The sequence below is a fragment of the Coturnix japonica genome, chromosome 1, assembly GCF_001577835.2.
Source record: "Coturnix japonica isolate 7356 chromosome 1, Coturnix japonica 2.1, whole genome shotgun sequence".
In the NCBI taxonomy this organism is placed as follows: domain Eukaryota; kingdom Metazoa; phylum Chordata; class Aves; order Galliformes; family Phasianidae; genus Coturnix; species Coturnix japonica.
The window spans coordinates 12,031,120-12,057,837 of record NC_029516.1 but is presented as its reverse complement, the minus strand read 5'-3'; the positions used below and the strand labels follow the sequence as shown (position 1 = coordinate 12,057,837).

Here is a 26,718-nt window from a genome sequence, read left to right as displayed (position 1 = left end):
TAAGTTCAACAAATCAGGAATCTCAGTGATATGAATGAAATCATAGAGTATTCTATTCCTAACAAAAGGTATTTTGTGTGAGATTAGAAGCTAAATGATGAAGTATTGTTGGTCTCAATTAATACCTAGTGTTGTAGAAGTGAGGCCATTCAATCCCCTCAGCCTCCACATCCCCCTCCCGCCTTTTCCCGCGCTGCCTCGGTCACACCGACGCCATCCACCGCCATGTCTCTACGGCGCATGCGTGCATGCTCCGCGCCTGCGCACTGCGCAAAGAAAGGGGGAGCGGTGGCGGCGTGTGTGATGGAGCGGGACTGAGTGAGGTGATGGTTGAACTGCGGCCGGGAGCGGGCCGAGGAGCGAGGTGAGGGGGGCGGGCAGGAGGGGAAGCGAGTGCTGAGGTGAGGACGTGGCGTCCTGTCCCGAGGTGCCCGCTGGGCCCGGGCTCTGCTTTCAGCCCCTTCGGTATCGTTACGGGAGGGGGGGGGGCTCTGTGAGCCGCTGTCCTTCTTTACTTATGTTATATCTTTACAGCAGTTTTAGAAGGTGCAGGAGAATGAGAACAGAGCTGTTCTTCTGTGTTTTGTAACTAAAATGAAGCCTTTCCAGGGAGTGGACAGTCAGACCTTCAATATTTCCTGACTTATTGCAGTCTAAAAGACTGTGATCAGTGTTACAGCTTTACCTGGACCTGATTGGTCTGGTAATTTAACTCCTACTATTTTTGATCAGTATTTCCAGACTTCATCATCAGATTGATTTTATTCATATGTTACTGCTGCTTTAAGCTTTAGTTTGTCCTACTTTCATGTTAACACCTAAAGGGCTATTATTTTGTTGTTCTTATCTTTCCTTATGCCCTACCTGTGCCCTGTTACTTGCAGATCCTAACTTACTGGCTGGCCTGATCTGTGACTGATCTGCTTTTCTCATTTTATTATCTTGCTACTTTTGAATGTGTATAAAGACAGATCAAAATATGTGTTTCTCCAGTTAAATGTGACCGTTCTTTACTATAGTGATTAGCTGATATATTGCATACCTTTCCATTTTTATCTGAATGTTTGCAATCTGCCATATGTGAAAATAGCCATATAATGCCTTATGTAGTAAAGCCCAATTTAGGCATGTCCTTTATAGTATATGACAGCAAATCATAATTAAAACTTTATATTTTCCAGATCACTTTATTTCTTATCTCCGCACCTCAGGAGGGACGTTCATGTTTAGGATCCTGACTACAGGAGCATCAAAATGCCTATTCTTCAACATCCAGCTTATCCACCAGCTACTCTCCTTTGCTTGGAAAGTTTGGTGCCTTGTCGAGAATCCCAAGTGTCCACGTTGCTGTCAATATTTGGAGAGGTAGTGCTTTCTATCTCGTGTTGATTCTTGGGACTTATTCTCTCAGCATTTCAGCAGTCGTGGTATCAATGTGATCAAGTTTTGTTTCATGTTAATTGATGTATTTTATACCTCAGTTTTGAAGATAACTCTTTTTTTTTTTTTTTGGTGGGAAAACTTCATTGGTAAATCCTCTGTTGCAAACAAACAACAGAAAAAAGCAGAACAAGTGTCAAAATAGCAACCATTTTCTTTTCAAACTTGTTTTTCTCCCCAGCGTCAGCAGTTAAGTTTTCCATCCATCTTTATCTATGGACATACATCTAGTGGGAAGACCTACGTGATGAAGACTCTTCTAAACACGTTACAGGTAAGTTTGTTTGCATTTGATACTGAATTTAGAGCTTTGTAATGGAGGAGTGATTAAAAGCATAATCCTCAGCTGTGTGTCTGATTTCCCATAGTGGTTTGTTTCCTCAGTCATTTCTGCCTTGGTTTTATTTTTTTCCCCCCTCTGCTTACTGTGAAATAGTATATATTAAGATATAACATATAGAAGAATATTTTTTTCTAAGAAAAGTTCAGAAGGGGAAGAAAAAGCATCCTATTCTTTTCCTCTTTCTGAAAAGGATTTAACCTGCAATGGGATCTCAGTGACAAGGGGTTACTTGCTATCTTGTAATTCTCTTTTAATTGTTTATTTGAACATTAAGAAAAAAACCAACAACTTATGGAAGCTTCACAAATGTAATTTTGGTGATACCTGAATGTCCCAGCAAAGTCAGCGGACATGTGTTGCAAAGCTGTTCCTAGCCTAAAATGTTGGGGACCGAGTGCTGGAGCAGCTGTGAGAGAAGATGAGTGACACTAAGAAGAGTTTTCTAAAGTAGAGTTTTACTTTTTGTTAACAAACTGATTTCAGTTCTGTTCAGTTGGGTGTGCGTAATCTCTTTAAATGTAGTCCCAAAAGCTTGAACATACTGTGCAGTCATTAGCATTCTGTGCAAAGGCTGCTGCCATTTGTCCTGAAACTTTTGCAGATTCAAGGAGATATGGTTTAGGGGTTTCCTGTAGGTATAGTAAAGGGAGGACGGTTGGACTAGATGATCTTATAGGTCCTTTCCAACCTTGTGATTCTATGATTCTATGAATCAACAACTTTTCTTCACAATAAGGAGCACACAAATGCAAAAGAAAATTCACATCAAGGATTCCTGCTTTCTAAGTAAAATCGTCTTGATTTGAAATTGGTTAATGTCATATAAATAATCACAGAAAATAAATATATATGCACATTTTTCAGATCTGTATGGAATATCCTGCACAAACCGACTTATTGTGTGTCTTATATAGAATCCTACACTTCATCTTAGGGTCATTTGTATGCAGTGAATGCCAAAAGCATTGAGTAATTTCTTTGAAGTGTGTGCTGCTAGCTTCTTTATAATACAAGTTTGAGAAGTTAATGCTATCCAGACACAGTGGTTTGTAATGGGTTATTTTATGAGACTGTAATGTGTTGTGATCATCTTGTCCTTTGATCAAAATGCTATTTGGTATTCCTTCTATGTTTTGCTATCAGAAGAGAAATTTTAAAACATAATTGGAAGGTACACCGCATGTTTTGTATGAGGATTTGTAGATCTCTCATCACCTTATGACTTGTGACAGTTTGACTGGATACGTAGGTAATTATTTGTCTACAGCGAGAGGTGGTGGTTGTTGTTTTGTTTATGCTCTCTATTATGTCAGCAGTGTTTGGTTTCTTTCAATGCTTCATATGGAAGGGAAACTTGATTGTGGAGTATTTATATTGAAAAAGCACTGTTCATAAAGTATAGTAATGAAGTTGGTTATTTTTATCCCCTCCAGCTCCCTCACGTGTTTGTGAACTGTGTGGAATTCTTTACTTCACGACTTCTTTTAGAAGAAATTCTCTTCCAGTTGCAAAACTATTCTTCTGAAACAAAACAAGCTTCTCATGTGCCTTGTGATACCTTCAATGACTTTGTGCGGCTGTTAAAACAAGCTCTTGCGAGTCAAAATCTTCAAGATCAAACAGTATATGTTGTAAGTAATTTGATTTTTGTGGGTAGGTTTTGTAAGTAGTTGCCGTAAATTATACTGCATAATTAAGTCTCTTATTATCTATAGAGAGGCTATATTTGTTTCATAGTTCTTAAGTCACAGCCAGGTACTTCTTCTTTGTGAAGAAGATAATTTCACAAATAAGAAGGCAAAAGCAGGAAGCAGGGATGAAGCACATTATGGTGCACACAAGTAACAACAATTTGTCGACTATTGTAGACTTAGTCAGAGGTCATACTAAGGAATTAAAATACACAATTTCCTCTATGAATGTTATCTTTAGACTGCTGCCCTTGGAGGCAAGGACTGAGGTTTTAACACTGAGATGTCAGAAATCCTGCAGTGATAGATTTGATGACATATTTAATTGGAGGAAACAAGCAGACTGCAGAAGAAAATATGAGAACTTAGATCACAGGTACGATTGAATCAGCATAGGACTTGTACACAGGAATTGTGCTAATCTAGCTACATTGACTAGTAAATATTTGCAGACATCATTAACAGCATTGATTGTGTCAACAGATGAATATTGAAATAAATATGAAGCATGCATTAGGAATTAAATAATTTGTTAAACGAAGTCAAATTGATTATTTATGAAAACATGAAAGTGATTCAAGATTGGAAGTTTGATAACCTGGGGTTGTCACTTTGTGTGTTTCTCAGACCAGTTGCAGAGCGCATTGCTTTGCTTTCTTGTAGTCAAACAAGAAGTTCAGAATTACACAGAAAATTCTACACTTTGTTTCACAGGTTATACTTAAGTATTTTTTTAATGGATATAAAAATATTGCATTTATGGAAAGGGATGCTAACTGGTGAAGCTCATGAAGTTGATAACTCCAAACCAATACTTATAATATATAATGAACTACTTATTGGTAATTAAATTTAATATAGAGACAAAAAAAAAAAAGTGGTATTGACATCTTTCAACAATTCCATAAAAACAGAATTTAGCATTAAAGCAGATTTCACAAAATATAGAGTAAATCCTTATTATTGATCTGGAAATCAGAATGTTCCTGAACAGTGGTTACAGGAAGCAGAGCATTAAATACTTAGAAAGTTTCAGTTGTTTCAGATAAATAGTTGCTGAATCAGAAGAATTAAGTATTAAATTAGTATTTCAGTTCTGTTCTGCTTGGGAGCAGACAGGAACACAGGAAAGCAATTCATGTATATTAATTAACTTGTGTCATCTGGGTTTATGATAGAACTGTTTAAATTGAGACTGATGGAAGACCAGTGTGCTGGTAACATCAACTGGCAAAGACAATTTATTCTATTTCACTTTGGTAGTAAATAATCTAATGTTTCAGCTTAATTAATTCACAGTGAATTAAGATAAATGTTGACTCTTAAGCAAAGGATTCTAAATGCTTCTGTTAACTCAAGCACGGGTGCTGTGTGCTTGTGATTACTTCCAAAAAATTAATTTATTCCTTATAACTATCTGAAATAAGTAGAACAGCTATAACTTCTGTTCATTTGTACATCTGCAGTATTCATCACTATCGAGAAGTAAGAATCTGCAGTTTTATTATTGCTCAACAATACGATTTTTTTAAAACTGCTTTTATTCTGCTGTTTGTTTCCCTATAGACTCAAATATTCAGTTGTGATGATCTTTAAGGTCTTTTCCAACCTGAGCAATTCTATGATTTTATGTTAGTGTTTCTTGTACAAGCTATACATACACCACATATCCATTATTACTACAGAGGGTTTGCATAAAATTCTGTAAACTTCTGGGCTATGAACTATGGTAAGAAAAGTTTATCTCAAAATTCAGTTGTATGAACTCTAGATGTTAGCTACTTGATGGTATTAAGTGGTAGCTCTTCATTATTTCGGAGTCATGACTTAATAGTGGTAAAAGACAGCTCTCCTACGGTGTGTTAATACAGAGTTGACACAGTACCCAGTTTTTAATAGAAAAATACTTTTGGAGAAAATGGAGATTTCACTGCTTATAAATGATATTACAGTTTTCTTGATCGATATATGTTCTTATTAATTCTTGCTACTTTTAGGTATAAGAGTGTAGCTTTCTGGAGGTTATATCTTTTGTTTGGTAGCCTTTCTGGAAGCACAGCTGAAACAATAATCTCTCAGATGTTTCTTACTTAATGTGACTTCCTACTTAGTTTCCTCTTGTCTGAGACCTATTGGTGAAATGTGTATCCAGCAGCTGAGAATGGATTTCAAGTCTGCTTGGGAGTTCAGGTTAATATTTTTAATGTGATGATCTCATTATTTTGTTATAGGTACTGGATCGAGCAGAACAGCTAAGGGAAATGGAAGCAAACATCCTGCCAGCATTTCTTAGGCTTCAAGAATTGGTGAGTATCTCAAGAAAACAAATGTATGATATGATTCCTACATTCAGAATAACCACACATGAGATATCTGTCTGTCTATGCTCATCAGGGAAAGAGATTCCTTAGGTTAGGAAAGCTGCAAAGTTGGTCGGTTTGTCTGTTTAATTTCCTGAAAATAAGCAACTGGCAGAGGTCAAAATTGGAAAGTAAACCAGAATTTAAATACTGGCAGGTCTATCTTATCCTTCAGTATGAACAAATAAGAGTGAAATTTAATAATACCTTCTGATAGAGATGCTGGTGCCAGAAATGTAGCAGCCTTTTCTTGAATCATTTTGTTTTTAAGAAGAATGTAACTTTTTTCTATACTTCGTTTAAAATTCTGTAATAACTACCTCAAGAAAGCAAAAAAGGAACGCTGTGGTCTATCAGGCAAAAGTTCAACACAGGTCCTACCTACTACATACTTTGTACCAACAAGAGATAAGTTAAAAAAACAGTCCTTCTAGTATTTCTGAATGTGAGTGTGGGGATTCTAAACCTACATCTGAGTCAGGCTGACTCAGAGCTCAATCAAACAGAGCGAGTTCAGCATCAGAAACATGGATTTGCAGTTCAAGAAATGTTTATTTTTCTCAGTTTTTTCCCATGTGAAACTTCAGGCCATTTCTTGCTGGCCTTTTCAGAACAGTATGAGCTATATGCTTGTGGCTGGACTTGTTCAGCTCAGCAGCTGAGAACGTGCTTGATGTTGACAGAAGGTTTTTACATTTCTACTGTAATCACACCATAGCAAGTGTCTGATTTGAAGTTAAACTCTGTATCTTATCCTCTTTCACTTCTGAACTATATAGTCGAATATGTCTTCTGTCCCTTGGAAGAAGTAAAACCAGGGTATTCTCTGGAAATAAATAGAAAACAAAATCAGAAAATGGTGGTATTTTGAAATGTCTGAACAACAGAATAGAGGGCTATTTTTTTTGTACCTCAAGAACTTGTCAGTAACCTTCTGGTGACACTCATTTCACTACTGACTGAATGAAGTCTCATTCAGAGCTGTGTTTTTAATCTGATAGGTTTTTGTGAGCCTTGTCTGTTTTGCCCATGTTGAAGAGTTTGCTGCCCTAGAGAAGAAACAAACTGGCAATAAATGAGGGAAGCATAGCCCCTAATGTTCAGGAACCAAAAAAGCATATGTTTTTTGTTTTAAATATGCTAAAGCAGCATCTTCAAGTTTAAAAGTGATCTCCAGATAAGTTTGGTAGCCTTTCCTAATGCTGATATCGACTTTCCTGTGTTCTGAATTGAGATGCTGTAAAACTCATGTGCAAGGAGATGAATGTCATAGGGGCAAAGTTCAGTTATCATTTACTTTCATGCTTAGGAGGCAAGGGTCTTCATTAGCAGTCAGGTATTTTGTGGAACAGGGCATCATTTGTGAAAATGGAATTTTTGATTTCTGTATGGGTTATGATAGAAAGTTGTTCACGTTTTTCATATTGGAAGGTCTGTCAGGAACTGAAATGGAAATAGCTTTTTCTTAGCTAAAATGGGTAGGAGGTCTGGGGAAGAAAATATAGAAAAGTGAGCTCATTAAGGGAAAATAGATGAATACAAGTAGAGAAACAAGAAACAAAGAATGTTGGTGGATATCATTTTAGCAAGAAGTGAAGGGGAATAGCACTTAAACTTTTCAAGTCATTCATAACTCACATTAAACGTCATTTTTAAACGCCAGAGCTCTTTATAGGTTTTTTCTGTAGACATTGTCTAGTTTGAACTACAAAACTGCAGCATTCTTTGGATGTAGTGAGAACTGCATTGAAGCACTGAGATGTGATACAAGGAAAGAATGGCAATATTCAAAAACCTGTTGTTCCTACTCTCCACCCGACCTTGAAAATAAAGTACTAGCTTGGTTTTAAAGAGATCTGAGCTTTCACTTGTTAACTCTTCCAATCTGCTTGGGAAGTCTGGGTTTGATTACCAATATAAATTGCTGCCTTAATTCTGCCATGACTGGATTGAACTTGGTATTGTTTAGTACTGTAACCCCAGAATGTGTACATGTCAATGGAATGGCAAGAGATGAAGATGAAAATCTTCGACTGTATGACTCTCTTGACTAGACTAGCCGAAGCTTTATTATGGTAGTGATCTGTTTTAAACTGTATATTTCATTTTTGTTTGCTTATTATTTTGAATAGAAATGTCATGGTATTTCTCATTGATGTTATAATATGTCATGTTTTTTTCTGTTCATCTGTTACTTTTTTTTTTCCTCTCCTTGTAGACTGACAGGAATGTGACAGTCATCTTGCTTAGTGAAATAGTATGGGAAATGTTCCGTCCAAATACTGGGTGCTTTGAGCCATTCGTCTTGTATTTTCCTGATTACAGCATAGGTAATGTCATTCTTGAATTGGCTTTTTGAGGTGGATAAAATAACACTTTGTCAAAAATTGTACAAATGTTTTTGACCATGTTTACCAATTTGCCTTTTTCTGATTCTGAAAAGCACGTTATGGAAGCACTTCTGGAAGGCAGAAGGCTATATTCATACTGCCTCTAAAATACTCATCTTTCTTCTCTTAGCAGACCATTGAAAAATTTTACTTGCTAGTTCTTTCAATTACAATGATTATTTTTATAACATTTGTTTTTAATGGGAATTATTTTTCTGCTTAATTTAAAATGTGTTCAGTTTTTAAAGCTGTTATTAGATTATCCAAACTTACTTATGTTTAAATAGGACACCTGCAGAAGATCTTGTCCCAGAATCATCCTCCCGAATATTCTGCGGATTTTTATTCTGCATATATAAATATTCTGCTTGGCGTCTTCTACATGGTCTGTAGGGACCTCAAAGAACTTCAACATCTGGTGAGACAAGCTCTTTTAGTTTTTTTGCTGTTGTTGTTATTGTTGTTCTTTGTTTATTTGCATGTTTCCTTGAAAAACTCTGGCAAGTCTAGATTTACTTTTGAATGTAGGCAAAGAGAAGATGTGTGAGGACAAAATGTGGTTTTCCTAAAGATGCATGACAAAAATTGTGATGGTTCTGGTGGCTCTAAAGGATTTCCTGTATTACACAGTGTCCAACCAGTCACAGAGAGGACAAAAACTGCATTAAAGGAATTCAGTCTGTATGTGATTCACCCAGCCTGGAATTCCTCTTTTATCTTGCCTGTACTGAAGCAATTTCACAGTATCAGAGTGGCTAAGAGGACTAAACTAAATATTTTCACCTGTTGTGATAAGGAGATATATCTCATCAAGTTTTTATGGGTACTTCTAAGTATGGTAGAAGCAGCTGTTGCAAATCCAGCAGTGTTTGAAGAACAGCTCTGTTATACACTTAGGTATAACAGTGTATCTAAGTAGTAGTTATTATTTTGCTCTTTAAACCTTCCTTACTCTTCAGATTCTTTTTGTATGTGGTTATGTGGATTTGAACTTTGCACGCTGCAGTTGTGGACTTTTGTTACTCTTAACAGATTCCATTGTATTTGTTTCCTGAACAATTCAGAATGTTCAGTAGAACACGAGACAGTTACTTTCGGTGTGTGACAGAAAGACTCAAGTGAATGATGTTAGATAACCATTGCATGTCCAGCTATAAGTTCTATGTTTTCTTATACTTATTAAGTGTAACTTGTCATCCAGCGTTGTTAATACTTCATCAGTATGGGAAATTTAACTTAAAATTTGAAACAGCTTCATGTACTTTTCAGTAGTAAAATTTCCCATTTATTTGCTTCCTACAGAGGATTTTAAGATACCTAAGCTGTTAAGCAGCAGCAGAAAGGTAGGGCTCTGTACAGTTTTGCATAAGCATAGCATATTAATTTGAATCAAAGGTCTAGAGAAGTTACAATTGACAGAGATCTGTTAACTTTGAAAGCTTTATACTTAGATGAGATTGTCTCTCCATCAGATGTAGTTTGTGCAGGGCCAGCAGTAGCACTGCTGGTGTAGTGGTATCATGCAAGATTCCCATTCTTGCGACCGGGGTTCGATTCCCGGGCGGCACAGGAAGTTTTTTTCCCTTCAGCAATAGCAAGGATTTACCAAGGGGAGGTTGTGCCTGACCAGCCTGTTAAGCTGCTATGATGAAACAACCCACCTGATAGATGTGGGGAGAACAGTGAATATTGTCTTTGTGGACATCAGTGAGGCCTCTGGCACTGTCCCCCATTGTGTTCTCATAGACGAGGTGTTAATGTATGGGCTGGGTAAGCAGAGAATGAGGTGGATCAAAAACTGGCAGAGTGGCTGAGCCCACAGGACAATATTAAGTGGTGCAAAGTCTGGCTGGAGACCATCTCCTCTCAATATTGGGTAAAGCCTTGTTTAACACCTTCATGATGGTTGGCATAGGTGATTTTGTAGGTCCTTTCCAACCATGTGGTTCCATGATTCTATGATTAATGATCTGAATAGTGGATAGAGTTTGCCCTCAGCACATTTGCAGATGAATGACAAAACTGAGAAGGCTGGCTGCCTGCCATCCCTCTACTCCACATGGTTCTGGTGAGGCCGTGCCTCAGTTGCTGTGTTCAGTTTTGAGTCACTCACTGCAAGAAAGACGTGGAGACCTGGGAGCATGTCCAGAGAAGGGCAGTGAAGCTGTTTAGGGGTCTGGAGCAAAAGTCTTCTAAGAAGCAGCTGAAGGATCTGGGATTGTTTAGTCTGGAGAAGTACAGGCTCAGAGGAGACAATATGGCTCCCTACATCTGTCTGAACAGGGGTTGTGGCAAGGTGGGAGTTCTCTCTTCTCCCACATAATCAGCAATAGAACTAGAAGGAATGTCCTCAAGTTGTACCAGAGGAAAGTTTGGGTTGGATATAAGGAAAAAGCACTGCGTAAGGCTGCCTGGGGAGGTGTCTGAGTTTCTATTCCTTTGAGATGTTCAAGAATTGTTTAGGTATGGTACTAAGGGACGTTTAGAAATGGTACTAAGGGACGTGGGAAAGCACTGGTGGTGGGTAGGCAGTTGGACTACATGATCTTGGACATCTTTTCCTTGTTAAGTGACTCTGTGATTCTCAGTATCTTATGAACCACTCCATAGTGCCTAGTATGACCTAGAAATACATATGTAACTATGCATGATTATTGATAAAATCTTCTGAAATGATTAAATGTATGTGTTGAAGACGCTGCCTTGAGTTCTGTGTGTTAGCACAGAGATGTAGAAAGATTCAGCAGGACAGGAGGCGAATGAGTTCTGAAGATTGTCATTTTACAATATTCTGTGTGCTATTTACTTGACCATTTCAGAAAAGCTCAAGATTAGATCCTTGTCAGAAGTCCCACATTTTTATCTTAAAGGAATTTGTGTGACTATATGGATGTGTTAGGACAGTTTTTAGTTCAGAAGTAAGCAACATGTACATGTTGAACTGCATCTAGACTCTATAGTTTACTTCCATTACTCACTTTTGTACTGAAGGCAAAGCTATTTTTTTAAATTCCATTTGTAATGTTTAGTTGTGTTATTTAAAAAAACTAAGGATTACAGCCTTTGAGTACAGAAAACAGATTTTGCTGCCAACAATGCTGATTATTTCAACTTATATTTAATCTGCAAGAATGTTGTGACACTTCACAGTACAATATTTGGAAATAAAACAGCATAATTATTGACTGAAATAATTGGTTTTGATTACAAAACCAATGAATTATATCATGTTCTCTGTTCTGTAGGTAGATCAAATGTATTGTCATACGTTCTTAATGTGTTGTACTTTTTACTTTCTGTAGGCAGCACTCAATTTTTCTAAGTACTGTGAACCAGTGGTCAGAAGAGAAGGTAAGCTTCTGTCTTAAACTTAAGCACATGCATGAGAGTGTATATGTCTTCCTGTTGACTTTCTGGAAGACTATTTTGACCCTTACTTTGTTAATTTTTCTGGTCACAGCAGTGTCACTTAGGCAAGTTGCACCCAATAGGTGACATTTGCAATAGAAGATTAAAGTTTCTGGTGTTGATGTTTTGAGAAAATGAAAGTGAAATACTTTGAAAACTGGCTACTCCCCTGTACAACTTTGTCCTCTCTCAAGCAGCAGCACTTCCACAAAGTAGTGACAAAAGTTATTTCTCTGTCAAGGCTCAGAAGAAAATAAAGTAGAGGTTCAGACTGTCCCAGAGTTCATCAGAATAGCCACAGAGAAACAGCCTTGCATCGTAGGATGTGTATGCAAATGCGTAACAGTGAGGCAGCATTTAGAGTCATTGTGTTCTGCCTGTGACTGTTGAGATGCTGTAGATGTGGTTTGTGTTCCACAAGTTAAACATTTAACAGAGTTTATTTTGACTTGGTGCAGCGAAAGAACGCGACACTCGTAAACTCTGGAAAAATATTGAACCTCATTTGAAGAAGGCAATGCAGACAGTTTACCTCCGGGAAATATCCAGGTAACCTTTGGTGGTTTCTTTCTCTGTTTTTGTATTAAACAAGCTTTCTCCATGAATATTTTCTTTGTCTCAGTGGACTTTTGTGAGCAGTCTTTCTTTTGTGCTAGATAGAATCTTTACTTATACTTAGCAGTACAGTGAGGTATTAATTGCTCTGTTTGCCTCAAATATTTGTGTATTCACTCAGTATTGATCTGTGTTAGTATCTACTTACAGTCTTAACTTTTTATATTCTCTAATGGTTCTTCTAATTACTGTGTAATCTAACATGATGATGTAAAGTAGCTTATTAATGGTTCCCAAATTACTAGTTTTCCTTCTTTACTATTTTTATTTTATTATAAATTTGAATTTTGCCAGTTTTTATTATAAATTTCCGCTTCTTGCGTAATAGTTCTAGGATTTACTTCTGCATATCTGTAAGCACTTGAGGAATAAAAATAACCATATTAATTTTTCTGGCTATAGAACTGTAATTACTCCTGGGTTTTCTTTTAATTTTAACTTACAGCAGTGGAATTTTGTTATATGCTGTTGTGCTGCCTGAACCAAGGTGAAAATGAAACTTTTTTCTACCTTTGAGGTAGACAGTGTATGAAATATTGGGTTAATAATTTGGTTGAACGTTCATTATGATTTGAGTATTACATCAGCTCTCATTAAGCTATTTTGTACGTTTTTAACGGCTCATGGCTGATAAGCCTAATATTTGATAATAAATTACACACAACATTTTAGCTTAGGGACTGTTGATGATGGTCTTTAAAAATGCAGTGGTACTTTGGTACTTGAATAAAATGTTATTGTTTGTAGTATACTAAGTGATAGTCTAAAACCATGACATGCTGATAATATTCCTCAGGGGAAATTATAAGGCAAAGATTTCAGTACTAAGTGAAACACCTACTTGTAGATGTTACTTTTCACTGTCAAAATGTTCATCTTGATTTTACTAAAGCTTCTCAGAGAAGAATAAAATCAGCTTTCTTTTTTCCCACTCAGACTTCAAAATTCCAGTGTGGAGTAATTACAGTGTTGTTCTTGTTAGGATAAGCATGTTAGGAATATTAAAAAATCGGAACTATCAATCCTTCATTCAATTTTGCTTTGTTTCAAAGCTTAAAGTGCTGTAGTCATTTAATGGAAAGGAATGGATATTTTATTATTAGTTTGTACTCAGTTTTACTTTTAAATCTTAACATAAAATTGTTTCCTGTATTATTATTATTTTCTGTCATATTATTGAAACCTATATTTGATATAGTAAGACTTGATATTTATAATTATTTTTTCATTCTGGCCTAGCTAGAATCATGTAATTAAACTACCTGCTTGGTATATGGTTTGTTTTTTTTCACTAAAAGATGATTTTATGTGGGAATAACAAGTATTAATTTACATATTTGCGTTTTGTTTTCTGTCTTTTAGCTCACAGTGGGAGCGATTACAGAGTGAAGAAGAACCTGGGCAGATTAAAGGTGCCAAATGTTGAAGCTTGTAATGTAAAATGTATACACTTCTGATTGATCGCTGTTATCTGATAAAGTGTGACTGGAATTAATGTGGACAGGGATACCTTGTGTTCAGTTACAGCTCAGGGAAGATATGTTTTCTTTGAGAAGGCCTTTTACAAAGGACTTTTCTCTCTTTTCCCCTTCGTATATCCTAGGAGTAATTTTTCCTATGATGCTATTTGGGATATAGGCAAATTTATTTTAATCTGTATTTCTCCATCTAATAATGCTAACTGCAAACCTATGCATGCCAGCTGGCAGAACAGTCAGTGAAGAGTGAAGTCTGTGTTATACCTGGTACATTGTACTGGTTTACCATATTCCTAAGCAAAACAGGTATCCTAGGACCATCAAATGCTGTTTACCAAGAGCTTAAAATGATATAGTATAACATGCTTTAAAACACTCAGATTTGCTGTGGGTGTAATTAAGGAGATGATGCGTGATGGAACACTAGCAGATCAGTTGTAGAAATAGACACTTCTTTATTAAATTGAATTGTCTGCATGTGATTTATTTTTTAGTTTGTTGTTCCATGTAATCAGTATGAAATACAAAACATTCTCATTTGTAAATTAAAGCTAAAACTCATAATTTTGTGAATACCTGAAAAGGAATTACAGGCTGTTGTCTGGGTTGCTTCTCATCACTCTGCAAGCTTTGATTCTCAATCTTTAAACATCTTTAATTCCTTCATCTTTATTTGCTGATGTTTGTGAATTAAGCCGTAAAGGTAGTAGTACTTTAAAGAGCAAGAAATGATTGAAGAAAATGAAGAAAGTACAAGAGGGACCTTTTAGTTGTCTCTTTACTTTGACAACTCATGAAGCAAGGTGGTTTGATGATTCTACGTGAGCTGTGTAAAAGAAACAACTGTGGTGACAAGAGTGAGGATACTTAAAAGGAAAAATTATGAAGTACATTAAAAAGAAGGAAGGAAAATACTCAGTAGACCGTACTACTTGTGTTCGTAATACGTGAGACTCTTATATTAATGAAGTATATTATGTAGCACGCTAGGTCAGATGTATTGTTTCAAGTCTTGTGAACATTTTCCTTTTTATAGAAAATAAAAGAGTAGCTAAAAATGGTGAGATGCTGAACTGTGGCTTGGAGATGCAGCACACATTCTGGTGTCGTGGCAGCTCAGTTTCTTGCTGAGCTGTATCTTTCAGAGTCTGGGTTGTCTGTTAATTTGTGCTGTTTGCTGGGATGGTGTCCTTGAATGGAAGTATCCTTGAATTATTTTTAGGGAGATCACACCTCAGTGGTTTTTGAATTGCTGCTGTTTTTAAATACTGCTTCTGAGAAAAGTCTATAAGGAGTTTGGAATGTGTATTTTGTGTAGCTTCATGCCAACATTCCTTGCCCTTCCCTGACTTTATATCCGTGGTAACAGCTTTGTCAAAAGAAGCCATACTTATTTATTTACAGGAGTACAGCTGGAGAGAAGGAAATCATATAGACTGCAGTATTGAAACAGGAGAATAGAAACCACTGTAATTTGAAGTCTGTGGATGTTCATACATCACTGAAATATGCTCTCAATTGTTTCTTTTACAGGACTTTCTGCACACGCACATGTGGAACTTCCTTACTACTCCAAATTTCTTCTAATTGCTGCCTACCTTGCCTCCTACAATCCTGTTAGGACAGATAAGAGATTCTTTCTTAAGGTAAAGGTGTTTTTGTTGATTTTTTTTTTCTTATACAGGAATCCAATTTTCAGCAGTCATGATTATCCCAGTTTAAAACTCTCTGACAGCTGAATTTTCTTTGTGTGTGAGGTGTATTTATTAACACGTGCCTGTGTACATGAATATACGGTATTCATGGCAGGTAAGGGTGAGCAACTGGAAAAAAAAAGAACATGAGGAGAAGTCTTTAAGAATATGCTTTTCTTCTCAAATGTAGACTGCGAATACATGTTTTGAAGTTTACTGCAGTTCCTAGTGAATGATAAGCTATTATGTTAATAGTTTAATGTTTCTGGGGCTGGAGGTTTTTCATCTTTCTGTCTAGTCCTTTATAAGGGTGTAGGTGTGCTTGTAGTAAGTTCTGACTGACAAATTATCTTTATGGGCATCTTTTGTTCTTTTTGCTTAACCAAACAATTTCATAGTAAGTGCTTTATATTCTAAACAAATGTTGTTGGCCAGATTTTTCTATATTAGTCCTGGAACACAAACAAGAAAGCCTACAAGAATCAAGTCAAGTAAAGCATATCGCCTAACGTGTTACATCTTTTCTTGCTTGTGATCACTGAACAACCTTCTCAATGTAATTTTTTCCTGTCTCTCTTTTTTTTTTTTTATCATTTCTGAAGTTGGTTTCCACTCTTGCATGTGAACCATACTGAGCTTTCCCACAGTAAATGCAACGTGAACTTCTAGGGTACTGACGCAGAAATGGAGTACCTGCTCAGTTGCTTTGAAACACCATTGAAATACTGAAATATACCGTATGGGGATGGCAGCATGACCTTTAAAATGCATAAAATATGCATTATGATCTATCACTATTATGCCATGTAACCTCAGGTTTGGTCACATTTCCCTCCAACAGTTTTATATTATCAGAGCAGTTCTCTTTTCAAAGACATAATAAAAAGATTACTTTGCTGACTATAAGCATGTGAGGTATGTGTTAACTGAACAAACTGCCTTTTTGTTTTTTTTGTCTGGCAAATTATAGAAATCTCAGAACAATATTAAGCTCTTCAAAAGTCAATCAAAGATTCCATGGTTACTGAGGTATTGACATGGTCAAATACTGAGCTCTATAAATGCTGAGTATGAGATTTTAATCATTAAAATGGACAGAAGATTCTTGTATTGGGGATATTTTTTTCAAAATTCATTGAGCATGCTAAGAAGATATACTCAGTAATGCTTCTTAAGGTAGTGGAAACACATGTCAAGTGATATTTTGAGGAATATTTATAATTAAAAAGCAATATTTGTATTTTGCCCTCTCATTTAAAAAACACGAACACTTCATATGAAGACTGTCATCTTCTTTCTTAAGGAAGCTCCTTTTTAAATTGTTTTTATTTGTTTGTTTCCCCTTTGTGTTTCTGTTTGTCCTTTTTCTCCTTCCACTTGAACTGTCTTAACGTTGCGTAGTTTGTCATTTCGCGACCTTTCAGATAGTCTGAATTCTGAAATGGAGGAGATAAAAAATGAAAATTCAGATGGGTGTATTTTTAAAAACCAAAGAGCCATCATTTGAACTTCTCTGGAGTGAAAACGAAATGAAAAATCTTTCTTTTCATGATATGATTGAGGGTTGGGGGAAGAAGGTAGTAATGAACCATATTAAAAACAGATTTTCATTTGTTCTCACCAGCTCTGGGTTAGATCAGAAAAAAATAAATTATGCATTCCATCAAAAAGTGTTAGAGTGTTGTTCTATACCACTTGGGACACAATGAAGTGTGATTTTTAGGACTTCTAGTAAGAAGAATTACTTAGCAGAATCAGAGCTATATATACCGGAGGCATAATAAAAAAGCAGAACTGTATTAGCATACTGCCAGACATAGCACATGATTCTTTCTGATTCATTTAATTTTGTCACTACAGTAAGAAGAGCAGAAAATGATTTGCATGTTGTGTTTGCTCTTGTCCATTGTTTTACAGCATCATGGGAAAATTAAGAAGACCAACTTCATGAAGAAACATGAAAAGGTATCTATTTTATTTTTCAAAGCTGAGCTTGGAAACAAAGATTTTCTTACTACTGCACTACTGATTTCATACTTTCATACTTTTTATTATTCTGTATTCTTTACTGTACAAACAAGCATTACTTGAATAAGTTACTGGTGTGTTTGTTTAACGTTATATACATTTCTGTATGATGCATATATTTTTATTACTGTACCATAAATTTGTCCTCCATATCTTTTTTTACAGCTCAGTGTGTTCAATAAAGCTGTTTAAAGGTCATTGTAGATTGGCTTGAGGTTGGAAGGGACCTTAAAGGTAATCTAGTTCCAATCTCTGTGTCATGAGCAAAGTACTCACCCACCAGCTCAGACTGCCCAGGGCCCCATCCGGCCTGGCTTTGAATGCATCCAGGGTGCCACTCTCTGAGCAAAAATGTAGATCTCCCTTCTTCTAGTTTAAAGCCTTCACTGTCAGATGGTGCAAAAAATGTGTCTCCTTCCTGCTTATAAGTTCCCCTCAAATACTCAAAGGCTGGAGCTTTCTCTTCTTCAAGCTAAACAAGCCCAGCTCCCTCAGCTTTTCATTGAAGGAGATGTGCTCCAGCCTTCTAAGGAACTTTGTAGCCCTCTTTTGGACGCATCCAACAGCTCCGTGTCCTTCTTATGCTGGAGGTCCCAGGCCTTGCTGCCCTACTCTGCACGTGGTTGCTTTTAGATGAATCATAGAATCAGGAGCAGTGTAGATAGTACTGAATCCATGCAGAAATCATCATCATGTCCTTCCTTCCCTGTGTCACATGCAGTGTGGGTGAAAAATTTAATTTGATAATTTCTTAGCTTAATAAAACTTCCTTCTGAACCTGCCCTCATTTTAATTTGGCCTTGCAGGAGATTAGAGTCCTTGATTCCCATTTCTGTAGTGGTGCAGATTATACTTAAAATCTGACTTTTAATTTTACTTCAACTGTTGCAGCTTTAAGTAGATAATGAAGTATACATAGGAATTTTTGAGTCTTTGAATACATATGTCCTGTACACATAGATGTCCATGACATCTTCTCTCTGGCATGTGAACTCCAGAGATCTTCTGGAGTATTTAATTATTTTAAGGGCTGCTATCTTCTTGAAATACACCCACATCTTAATTAGTTGATAAATCATTTTCAGGAGTGAAAGAGAGGAGAAATAATTGCTATACCTTCGACCAAGGGTGTTCTTCCTGCAGCCTCTGCGGGAGCAGTGTTTTATTTTATTCTCTCAGCAATAGGATTTTCAGCCTTAGTGATGAAATGGGAACAACTAAAGAGATGAGAACAGCCGGGAATGTGAAAGAAAGGGGAAAATAAGAGATTGAATGACAGAATATAGAGGTCACGGTCACCTCAGCTGTGCTGTAGAGCTTGTTCTGTGTAATTGTTAAATGCATTTATATCCGAATTTACTTCTTAGAGCTCAGAAGTGCTTCCGTTGATGATAAATTTCATTCATTTTGTTACTGTTCCTGCAGCATCAGACCATGCAGACACAGTCTTGGCCCTGTAGTCAATTTACATTTTTGTTGAAACAAAGTACTATTGAGTAGATATAAAAACAAAACAGGAAGAGGTACTGAGGTAAGAAGAGTAAATGAGGGTAGCTGACAAGATCCATGTAGTTATGTAAGCAAAATTAATATCCCAAAAGTTTAAGTTTTCAGTTACTTTTTTCTTTTTAATCTTCTTCAGATTAGTTCTAGTTTTGTTGGTTTTCCATTTAGCCCACTGCTGAAGCGTTGAGCTGTTGTTCACAAAGTGTGATGAGGTGTGGTGCATTTAAATAAGCTTGCTTTGTTGCCCACCTGTAAGTAAGTCTCATAATCAGCACAGCCCAAATTTGCAGATCTCATTCTTGTACCTTTGTTGCGTTACAAAATTAATGTTACTTTGAAGTTAATTAAATCTTTATAATCCTATACATCAAGTATACTGAACTGAAGGTATCTGCTATGTTACATTAAACTTATTGCAGGCAAGAAGTTGAAATATGTCTTGGGGAACGATTAGTATGATAGATCTTCGTAGAATTTCAAGAAGTCCTTCCCTTCTACAAGAGCTCTGGTTTTCTTTGTAGTTGACAAGTAAAAGGGCCCTTTCACTCCTAACAGTTGATGCTAGAAATTCCAATTTCTTGTAGGCCAGAGTCTGGTTTTGAAATCGTTTCAGGCACTGTTCCTGCAATAGTAGAGAAAAGGACTGCAGGCTCTATAGGGATCTTCCAGACCAGCATTTCTTTTACTGCCCTCTGACTTTTATAAATATTGCACAGAGATGCATTGACCTAGAAGTAACCTTGTGTATTTGATTTTACAGTGAAGGAAATGGAAATACAGAAATAAAAGATTGCATATGCAGTGTTACAAGTAGGGGCTGGTTTGCTTGTGTTTTACACACCAATTGTGTCTGCTTATGTACCTTTGCTTAGAAAAAAATTGTCTAGCATCATATTTAAAGTTCACATTCACTTAAATCCAGGTGGGTGCTGCACCTAAACTAGTCTCCTATAGACAGTGCAGAGCCAGTTGATGTGGGCATTGGAGTGCAGCGCAAGATTCATCTCATGCTAAAGTAGGTTCTGTATTGAATTGGATGAATTGCACCATAAACAATATTGATTAGATTTCTACTGGGTATAATGGGAGCTTAGGAAACTAGTTTGGCTGTACATATCCACTTGGCAGGAAGCTAACATTAGGTGAAATAAATCCTGCCTTAAGTGTTTAGGTACAGCCAGGCTGAAAATCTGGAGGCATTGCTTTCTAATTAGAAAAAGTAAATCTTTTGAATTCCCTGAGAGGGGAAAAAAAAGTGCCTGTATTTACCTTGTTGCAGATAAAAGCAGAATTGGTTGGGTTTCTTTGCATGGTTGATCTAGAACAATGTTTTTCCAGTTTAGTAAGTGAGATTTTTCCCAGTGAAGCTACTTTTGCAGGAGTATGCTTCTACAGGTGATCAGGTGTATTGGTGGTTGTTCTGCTTTGTTGGAGAAGGTTACCTTGACTTTAACCTGGAGTTTATTTAGTTATTTCCATCTCTAGCACGCACAGTGAGAAGTACAGCTCCATCTTTTAGGATATGATAAGGAAGGTTCAAAGTTCAGACAATTGAGGTTAGGAATTTTCACCTTTTTGTGCAGGTAATTTAGTTTGGGTTAAGCTTTTACTTTTTAAGAATGCATCTGATCCTCATTCTTGTTTGGTGTTGTGAAGCTGAGAAAGGCTTTGGTCATTTAAATGTTGGGAGTATGAAACTGCACAAGCACATGCAGTGACAACTGGGAAAGAGAATTATAGAATCGTAGAATGGCCTGGGTTGAAAAGGACCACGATGATCATCTAGTTTCACCCCCCCTGCTACGTGCAGAGTCACCAACCACTGGACCAGGCTGCTTAGAGCCACATTCGGCCTGGGTGCTTTTTGTAAGCCCTAAGCAAGAGCATGGAGCTTTGATAGCTCTAAAAACTCATGAATAATATTTCTGAATGTGGAAGATACCTTTCGTTGTGAAACGTTATGAGGATTCCGTTGGCTTTTTGCAAGTATTGTTTTATACAGTATTTTTCCTCAGCTCATTCCAGAAGATCTTCATAAATCTTATTCTTCACTGTCTTCTGTTTGGAAGAATTTCTGATCTGTTGCTGCTCTTACAGGAATTTATTTCTGCAAAAGAATTGCAGTAATGTGGAACTTCAGTAATGTTGAAGGATATGCTTCACAGAACTGCTGTGTTAAGAAGCAGAAGTTTAGGGGATGGTATATACAGTTCATATCTTCCACCTTATCTACATTCTGATTTGAGGGCTCTGTGCTAGGGTGAATTTGGCTTCTCTGTTTAGATGGTTTTAGAACAGTTTTGGTGACATACTTCTGATATTACTGCTTTCTGTCTTAGCTAAGAGATAGCTTTAGGGACCCCTCCTGGATTTTAGAAGCTAAAACATGTTTTGGAAATGTTCTTCCACTGAAGGAATGCATTTTCTAAAAGCCAGTGCCACAGAGGTGATGTTGGTATATTTTGGTGATGTTCTTTTCCAGAAGCATTTTAAACTATCTTCTGAAATTCCTCTTTAATCTTGGTTGCTTTGCTAGCTAGAATAGATCAATGTGCGCTGCAAAAAAGGAAGCTGAATGTATTTTGTTCTCTCTACTTCGACACACTTAAAAGGAAACAAGTGTCCTCCTTATCAGTCTGGGTTATGATTGATTACATATTACTGTGTATACCTGACAGTACTGCATGTGTAGAGGAGAATTTGTTATTATCTGGTTCTGTGCTCTATAAACTGTACTTTTTGTAAAATGGCTTACTTTAAAAATACTTAGAAAAAAACCTTTGCAAATCAGAAACTTATTTCTGTGTTTTCTTTTGAATTCACTGTTACTACATGCAGTAGTCTTCAGTGCCTAAAATGTCTTATTTTGTCTGGTAGCAGCTCCTAGGAGAAAAGGAGATGGCTTTGGGCTCAGCTAAGTGGGCTACTTAATTTAGGCAACTAAAGTCATGGGAAGTAGATACCTGCTGGGCCCTCATGCTTAGCAGTCTTTGGACTGCATCTGGAACTGTGTCCAGTTCTGCCCCGTCTCCAGTACAGGAGATCAGCGAGTTGACCAAGTTCATCCTCATGGTAGTCATGGGCTGGAGCACTTGACCTCTAAGGGGAGGCAGAGGGAAGGCCCGTCCTGTACCTGAGAGAGAAACACTGGGCATAAGCTGGAACAAGATGTTTGTATGAGATGTAAGAGAAAGACTTTTCACTCTAATGACAGTCATGAAGTGTCACTGGCTTCCTGGAGAGGCAGAGTGCACTCAGTATCCTTTGAGGTTTACAAGGCTGTGCTGATGTGGTCCTGGTTAACCCGTCTGGTCTCTCAGCTGACCTTGCTCTGAGCAAGAGGGGTTTGAATTGAGACCTGAAGCCCCATCTGTCTTCATGCTGGTAAGATCCCCACAAACCTTTTCTTCTCAGGGTTAAGCAGTTCAGCTCTCAGCATCCTCATGTGAAAGGAGCTTTGCGGCCTATTCAGTTTGTGCATAAATCTAGACGCCTTTCAGTACAGTAGCCACCAAAGCTCATGTGGTGTTCAGAGTGGATCTAGTCAGGCTGCATAGAGTGATTTCACAGAATCATCAAGGTTGGAAAAGACCTAGAAGATCATCTAGTCCAACCATTACCTGGATGTCTGTGGGAGGGTCCCTCTGACTCCATTGAGTGGATCTCTGGTGAGTGCAGTGGTGCAGACTATTAAATTTAGGTCTTGAAATCAGCAAGGTGAATCCTACTCTTACACTTTTCCACTTTGCTATGTAAAGAGTAAAGCAGTTTAGAAACTTAAGAGAACAGATGAATGGATGGAGAATTTGAATCTGTTACTGCTTAGCAACAAATTAATGCAGCAGTTCATACTGGTCTGCTTCAAAGAAGATTGCTGTTGGCTAAGTTCCTTAAATTCCAGGTGCTTATGAAAGATAGGAAAGGGATATGTTTAAGTAACTTAAAAGCAAGTGCACTGTCTATTATTTTTTGAAGATGAAGTTATGGTTTTGTCATTGTGACTAATCAGTGAAAGTGGCTTAATTATGTATATGAATTTAGTAGCTGTGATGAACTTTAGTCCTCATGCATATGTTCAGTGATATTTGGTTGTTGATGGTAAAGAATGCATTAGAGCTGTTTTGTGTATTCTTGTAGCAGTTATGTGAAAATCAGTAGGTCTGCATATTGGGTCTATATGGCTTGCTATTGTTCTTTGCCTGAAGTTTGGTAGATTCGTCTGAGTTCAGAAAGTCAGTTCTCTGAGACTATCAGCAGTGAAGCTTTAGTCTTAAATATAAGTGAACAAATCTTGTTGAACGGTGTGAGTGAGGGGTTGGATTGGATGACCTCCAGGCACTGCCAGAGTGCCTCAACTGTTCTGTGATTCTGTGGAATAATATAAGTAAAGTGTTGTCTTCAGCATCATTGTTTGACACCAGTTCTGAATCCATGAAGTTTAAATCTGGAGACATTATTGATTTCTAGAGAAGTTCATTATTTTAGAAAGTCTTAAATTGCCAGAAGAATGAAGAACTTGTCATAGAATCAGGTTTTTTTTAGAGCAGTGTTACCTGTTGTTTCAGTGTAGTATTCACAGGAGCCAGTGTATTTTCTGGTCTTACAGCAAGTTTTTACTCCACTGAAGGCCTTACATGAAGCACAGAGCAAGCAATTACAGTGCCCTTGGGTCCATAGTTTTCTTTATTGGAACTGACTAAAGTAAAAGCTATGACTCGGACACATGAAAATGTGATCAATCTTAATAGTGGAAAATCAGGTGATCTCAAACTATGAAAGATCTACTCTGTTGATTCACTATAATCATGTTGAAGACCATAAGGCTGCCTACCGGGGTGGTTTAATATGGCATTTAAGATGGAGAACTCTTGTTCTGAAACATCTGATGTTTTTTTTTCTGTAGTCATTTAGTCGATACTTTTCAGTTTGTTTTTGACAAAAATATGGTGAGAAGTAAAGCACTTCATGCTATTGTGTGTGATGTAAAATTAATGTGATGTGGCCTATTTTGGTAGGTAGTATTTTTGGTAGTATTAGGATTTCTGATTTCCAGCTGGCTTTCATAAGAACTTAATGCAACTGCCATCGGAACAGAGAAACTAGTGTTAGGTCTAAGAGAGGAGAAATCAGCTAAAATGAATCAAAGCAGATATGGTGATACTTTAGCAGAATCTCCTCATTATAAACATTTTCAAAATGAAACTATCTAGTAAAGCATTTGTTTTCTGTAGGGAAAACACCCAAGAAACATATTTAGAAAACATTTCCTGCAGATTTTTAAGAACTGCTGTGATGTGCAGTACTTGTCAGGTGATTGTGGATTACAGACTATAGACAACAGAATAAATCCGAACATTTTCATCTTTCACTAGCTAAAAAATTGTTAGTTTTTAAGAAGTCTAATGTGTCTTCCCATTATAAACTGAAGAAAACTATTGTACCTTGTCATAAAATCTGGTCTTTCCTCTTTAATCTATAGATCGGACAAGGTAATTTAATAGGACAAGTAAATCTATAAATCCAGTGGCAGGAAATTTGGCATCAGATTTTCTGTTATATATTCCCATTTATTGTGCAGTTTGAACTCTTGCCACGTTGACTAGAGCTCTCTGTGTTTTTATATTGATTGGAAAGCATGTATTTGTTTTCCATAATATATATGAGGCTATATATATATATGATTACTGTGAGTGATTATGCCTCCCTAGAGACTGAAAATTACAAGAATAGCATCTTCTGATACTGTGGGGAAAATCTCCTGGATTAAAAACTCTTGTTTGTTTTGCAGACCAGCAATCACCTCCTTGGACCAAAGCCATTTCCTCTGGACAGATTATTAGCAATATTATATAGTATTGTGGACAACAGAGTCGCTCCAACTGCAAATATATTTTCCCAGGTGAGTTCTTGTATATTGTGTGTGGAAGTTTTCAAAAGGTTTCACACAGATGTGTGTGGGGTTGTTTTTTTTTTTGTTGGCTCTTTTTTAAGTTGCTATTTTAATGGAATATGATAGAAAAATAAGCACATTATTAATTTAAGCTGAAGTCTCACAGTATCACAGAATCACAGAATTTTAGGGGTTGGAAGGGACCTCTAGAGATCATCGAGTCCAACCCCCCTGCCAAAGCAGGTTCCCTACACATAGTAGTATTTATCTATATAAGTAGCCATGAATACAAGCTTTATCTGTGTAGTGATCTGAAAGTTTATAATAGCTACAGTTTCTCTTAATTGTGGATTGTTATCTGTGTTGATTTGCTTGTTGGGTTCTCACTGAAGTCTCTTAGCCTTCTTGCATTTCAGTTTAAGCGTATAAGTGTTCTCTATCCTATGGACAGAATGAATCACTCATAATGTGTTACAGAAGTTGTAGTAGTCAAGATAAGAGCAGAAGGAGGAGTAAGGTCTTTGAAGGTGAAATATACCTGCTGTGGTATATGTATGTCATAGGGATGATACTTTCCACTTGGACTTACCTCCTTTCTCAGAGGAGAAGATTCAATTTCCCTTTTCACTAGATGGCAGCATAACTGTAGCATTGAGTGAAATGCAGTAAATGTAGGATTCTCTCTGTTCTCTCCAAAGCTCTGAGTTTATCAATCGTAAATATCTATTTATATCTAAATTAATTATTTACATCTAATAAATAATTTCCTAATGTCAGCTTAATTCTTTGAGCTTTCATGGCCACCTTAGGAGATCTCCCTTTCTGCTGCTTTCTTGCTTTCCAGTTGTGGTCGACTTTTATTTAGAAATATCTTCTACATACACTTGATAAGTCTCAAATTGGGGATTACTTAAATATGATGTTTGTTTTCATGCAGAGTTCTAGGAAATACACTTGAGATACCTAACCAGTTCTGCTGCGGTTTTAATCATCACTGTTCAGCATTCACATATGTTTAAGTTGGCAAAGTTCATCTCCCATATTTGCAGAGTAATCCACCACAAATAATAGACATTTTCAAATTAAGAAATGCAAGACCAAGTGAATTATAGTACTTTATTTAATCAGTGGTATGTGCATTTGTTAATAATGGTGGGGGCCTATGTGCTTTTCAGATGCAGTGGGCAGCTACATCTTCATGCAGCATTTTCTCTTGAACTCAGTTTAAGGTTATTGGTTAAGAGTTAAAGGTTACTATAGGATTTGAGGCACGTTACCTAATTAGACATGAACCTCAAACAAATCTGTTAATAAAAACATTTACTTTTCTGTATTTAGATCAGTGAATGTCAGCTTGTAGTCTGCAGCTCCCAGGGGAGGTCAATGCTTTACCTTTCAGAGGCATTCAGGAGGAGGCTCAAAAAAACACAAACCTCAAACAATTTATAGAACCATAGAATCCTTAGAAGTCCATCCTTTGGCTGGCTTCAGCCTTGTAGCTACTTAAGTGTTTCTTTGAAACAGAAAGAATTTGGTGATACTAATGTGAATAAAAGTACCTAATTTTGTGCAATGGTATCTATTCACTTTTTTTCTTCTGGCTGAAATGTCAGAGGTTGCCTGAGACAAAATGCTTTTCTATAAATGCATAGATTCTTTAATTCACTCTACTATGAAGTCTGTTGATCTGTCTAATGACACTGGATAGGGAAAGGGTTGTAAGTTATACCTTGACTGTTTTGGTTTGCTGCATTCAGTGCAATATATCTATTGATTTAAGACACAGTGTTGAAGCTGAAACTTAATACAGAGTCACAAAGACATTATCTCAGTTAACAGTGTTAGCTGATCAATGAGGATATAACTAGGGTTAGT

At 36.9% G+C, this 26,718-nt stretch overlaps 1 protein-coding gene and 1 non-coding gene across 3 annotated transcripts in view; both read left to right on the top strand.

Moving 5' to 3' along the window:
- Positions 1–225: 225 nt before the first annotated feature.
- Positions 226–26,718, top strand: part of ORC5 (origin recognition complex subunit 5) — a 58,455-nt gene continuing 31,962 nt past the window's right edge. Inside the window, exons 1-13 of one of the 2 annotated variants that reach the window (XM_015885609.2) lie at positions 226–323; positions 1,182–1,365; positions 1,622–1,714; positions 3,217–3,414; positions 5,706–5,780; positions 8,053–8,164; positions 8,512–8,642; positions 11,527–11,575; positions 12,091–12,181; positions 13,610–13,659; positions 15,259–15,371; positions 17,337–17,384; positions 24,742–24,852. In XM_015885609.2, the coding sequence (XP_015741095.1) occupies positions 1,255–1,365; positions 1,622–1,714; positions 3,217–3,414; positions 5,706–5,780; positions 8,053–8,164; positions 8,512–8,642; positions 11,527–11,575; positions 12,091–12,181; positions 13,610–13,659; positions 15,259–15,371; positions 17,337–17,384; positions 24,742–24,852 (1,182 nt within the window). In that variant the 5' untranslated portion in view covers positions 226–323; positions 1,182–1,254. Of the gene's footprint in view, positions 365–1,181; positions 1,366–1,621; positions 1,715–3,216; positions 3,415–5,705; positions 5,781–8,052; positions 8,165–8,511; positions 8,643–11,526; positions 11,576–12,090; positions 12,182–13,609; positions 13,660–15,258; positions 15,372–17,336; positions 17,385–24,741; positions 24,853–26,718 lie in introns of both variants that reach the window. The other variant, XM_015885530.2, reaches the window with a different exon arrangement.
- TRNAG-CCC lies at positions 9,723–9,793 on the top strand. The gene has a single exon. It is a non-coding gene; the product is annotated as a tRNA-Gly (tRNA).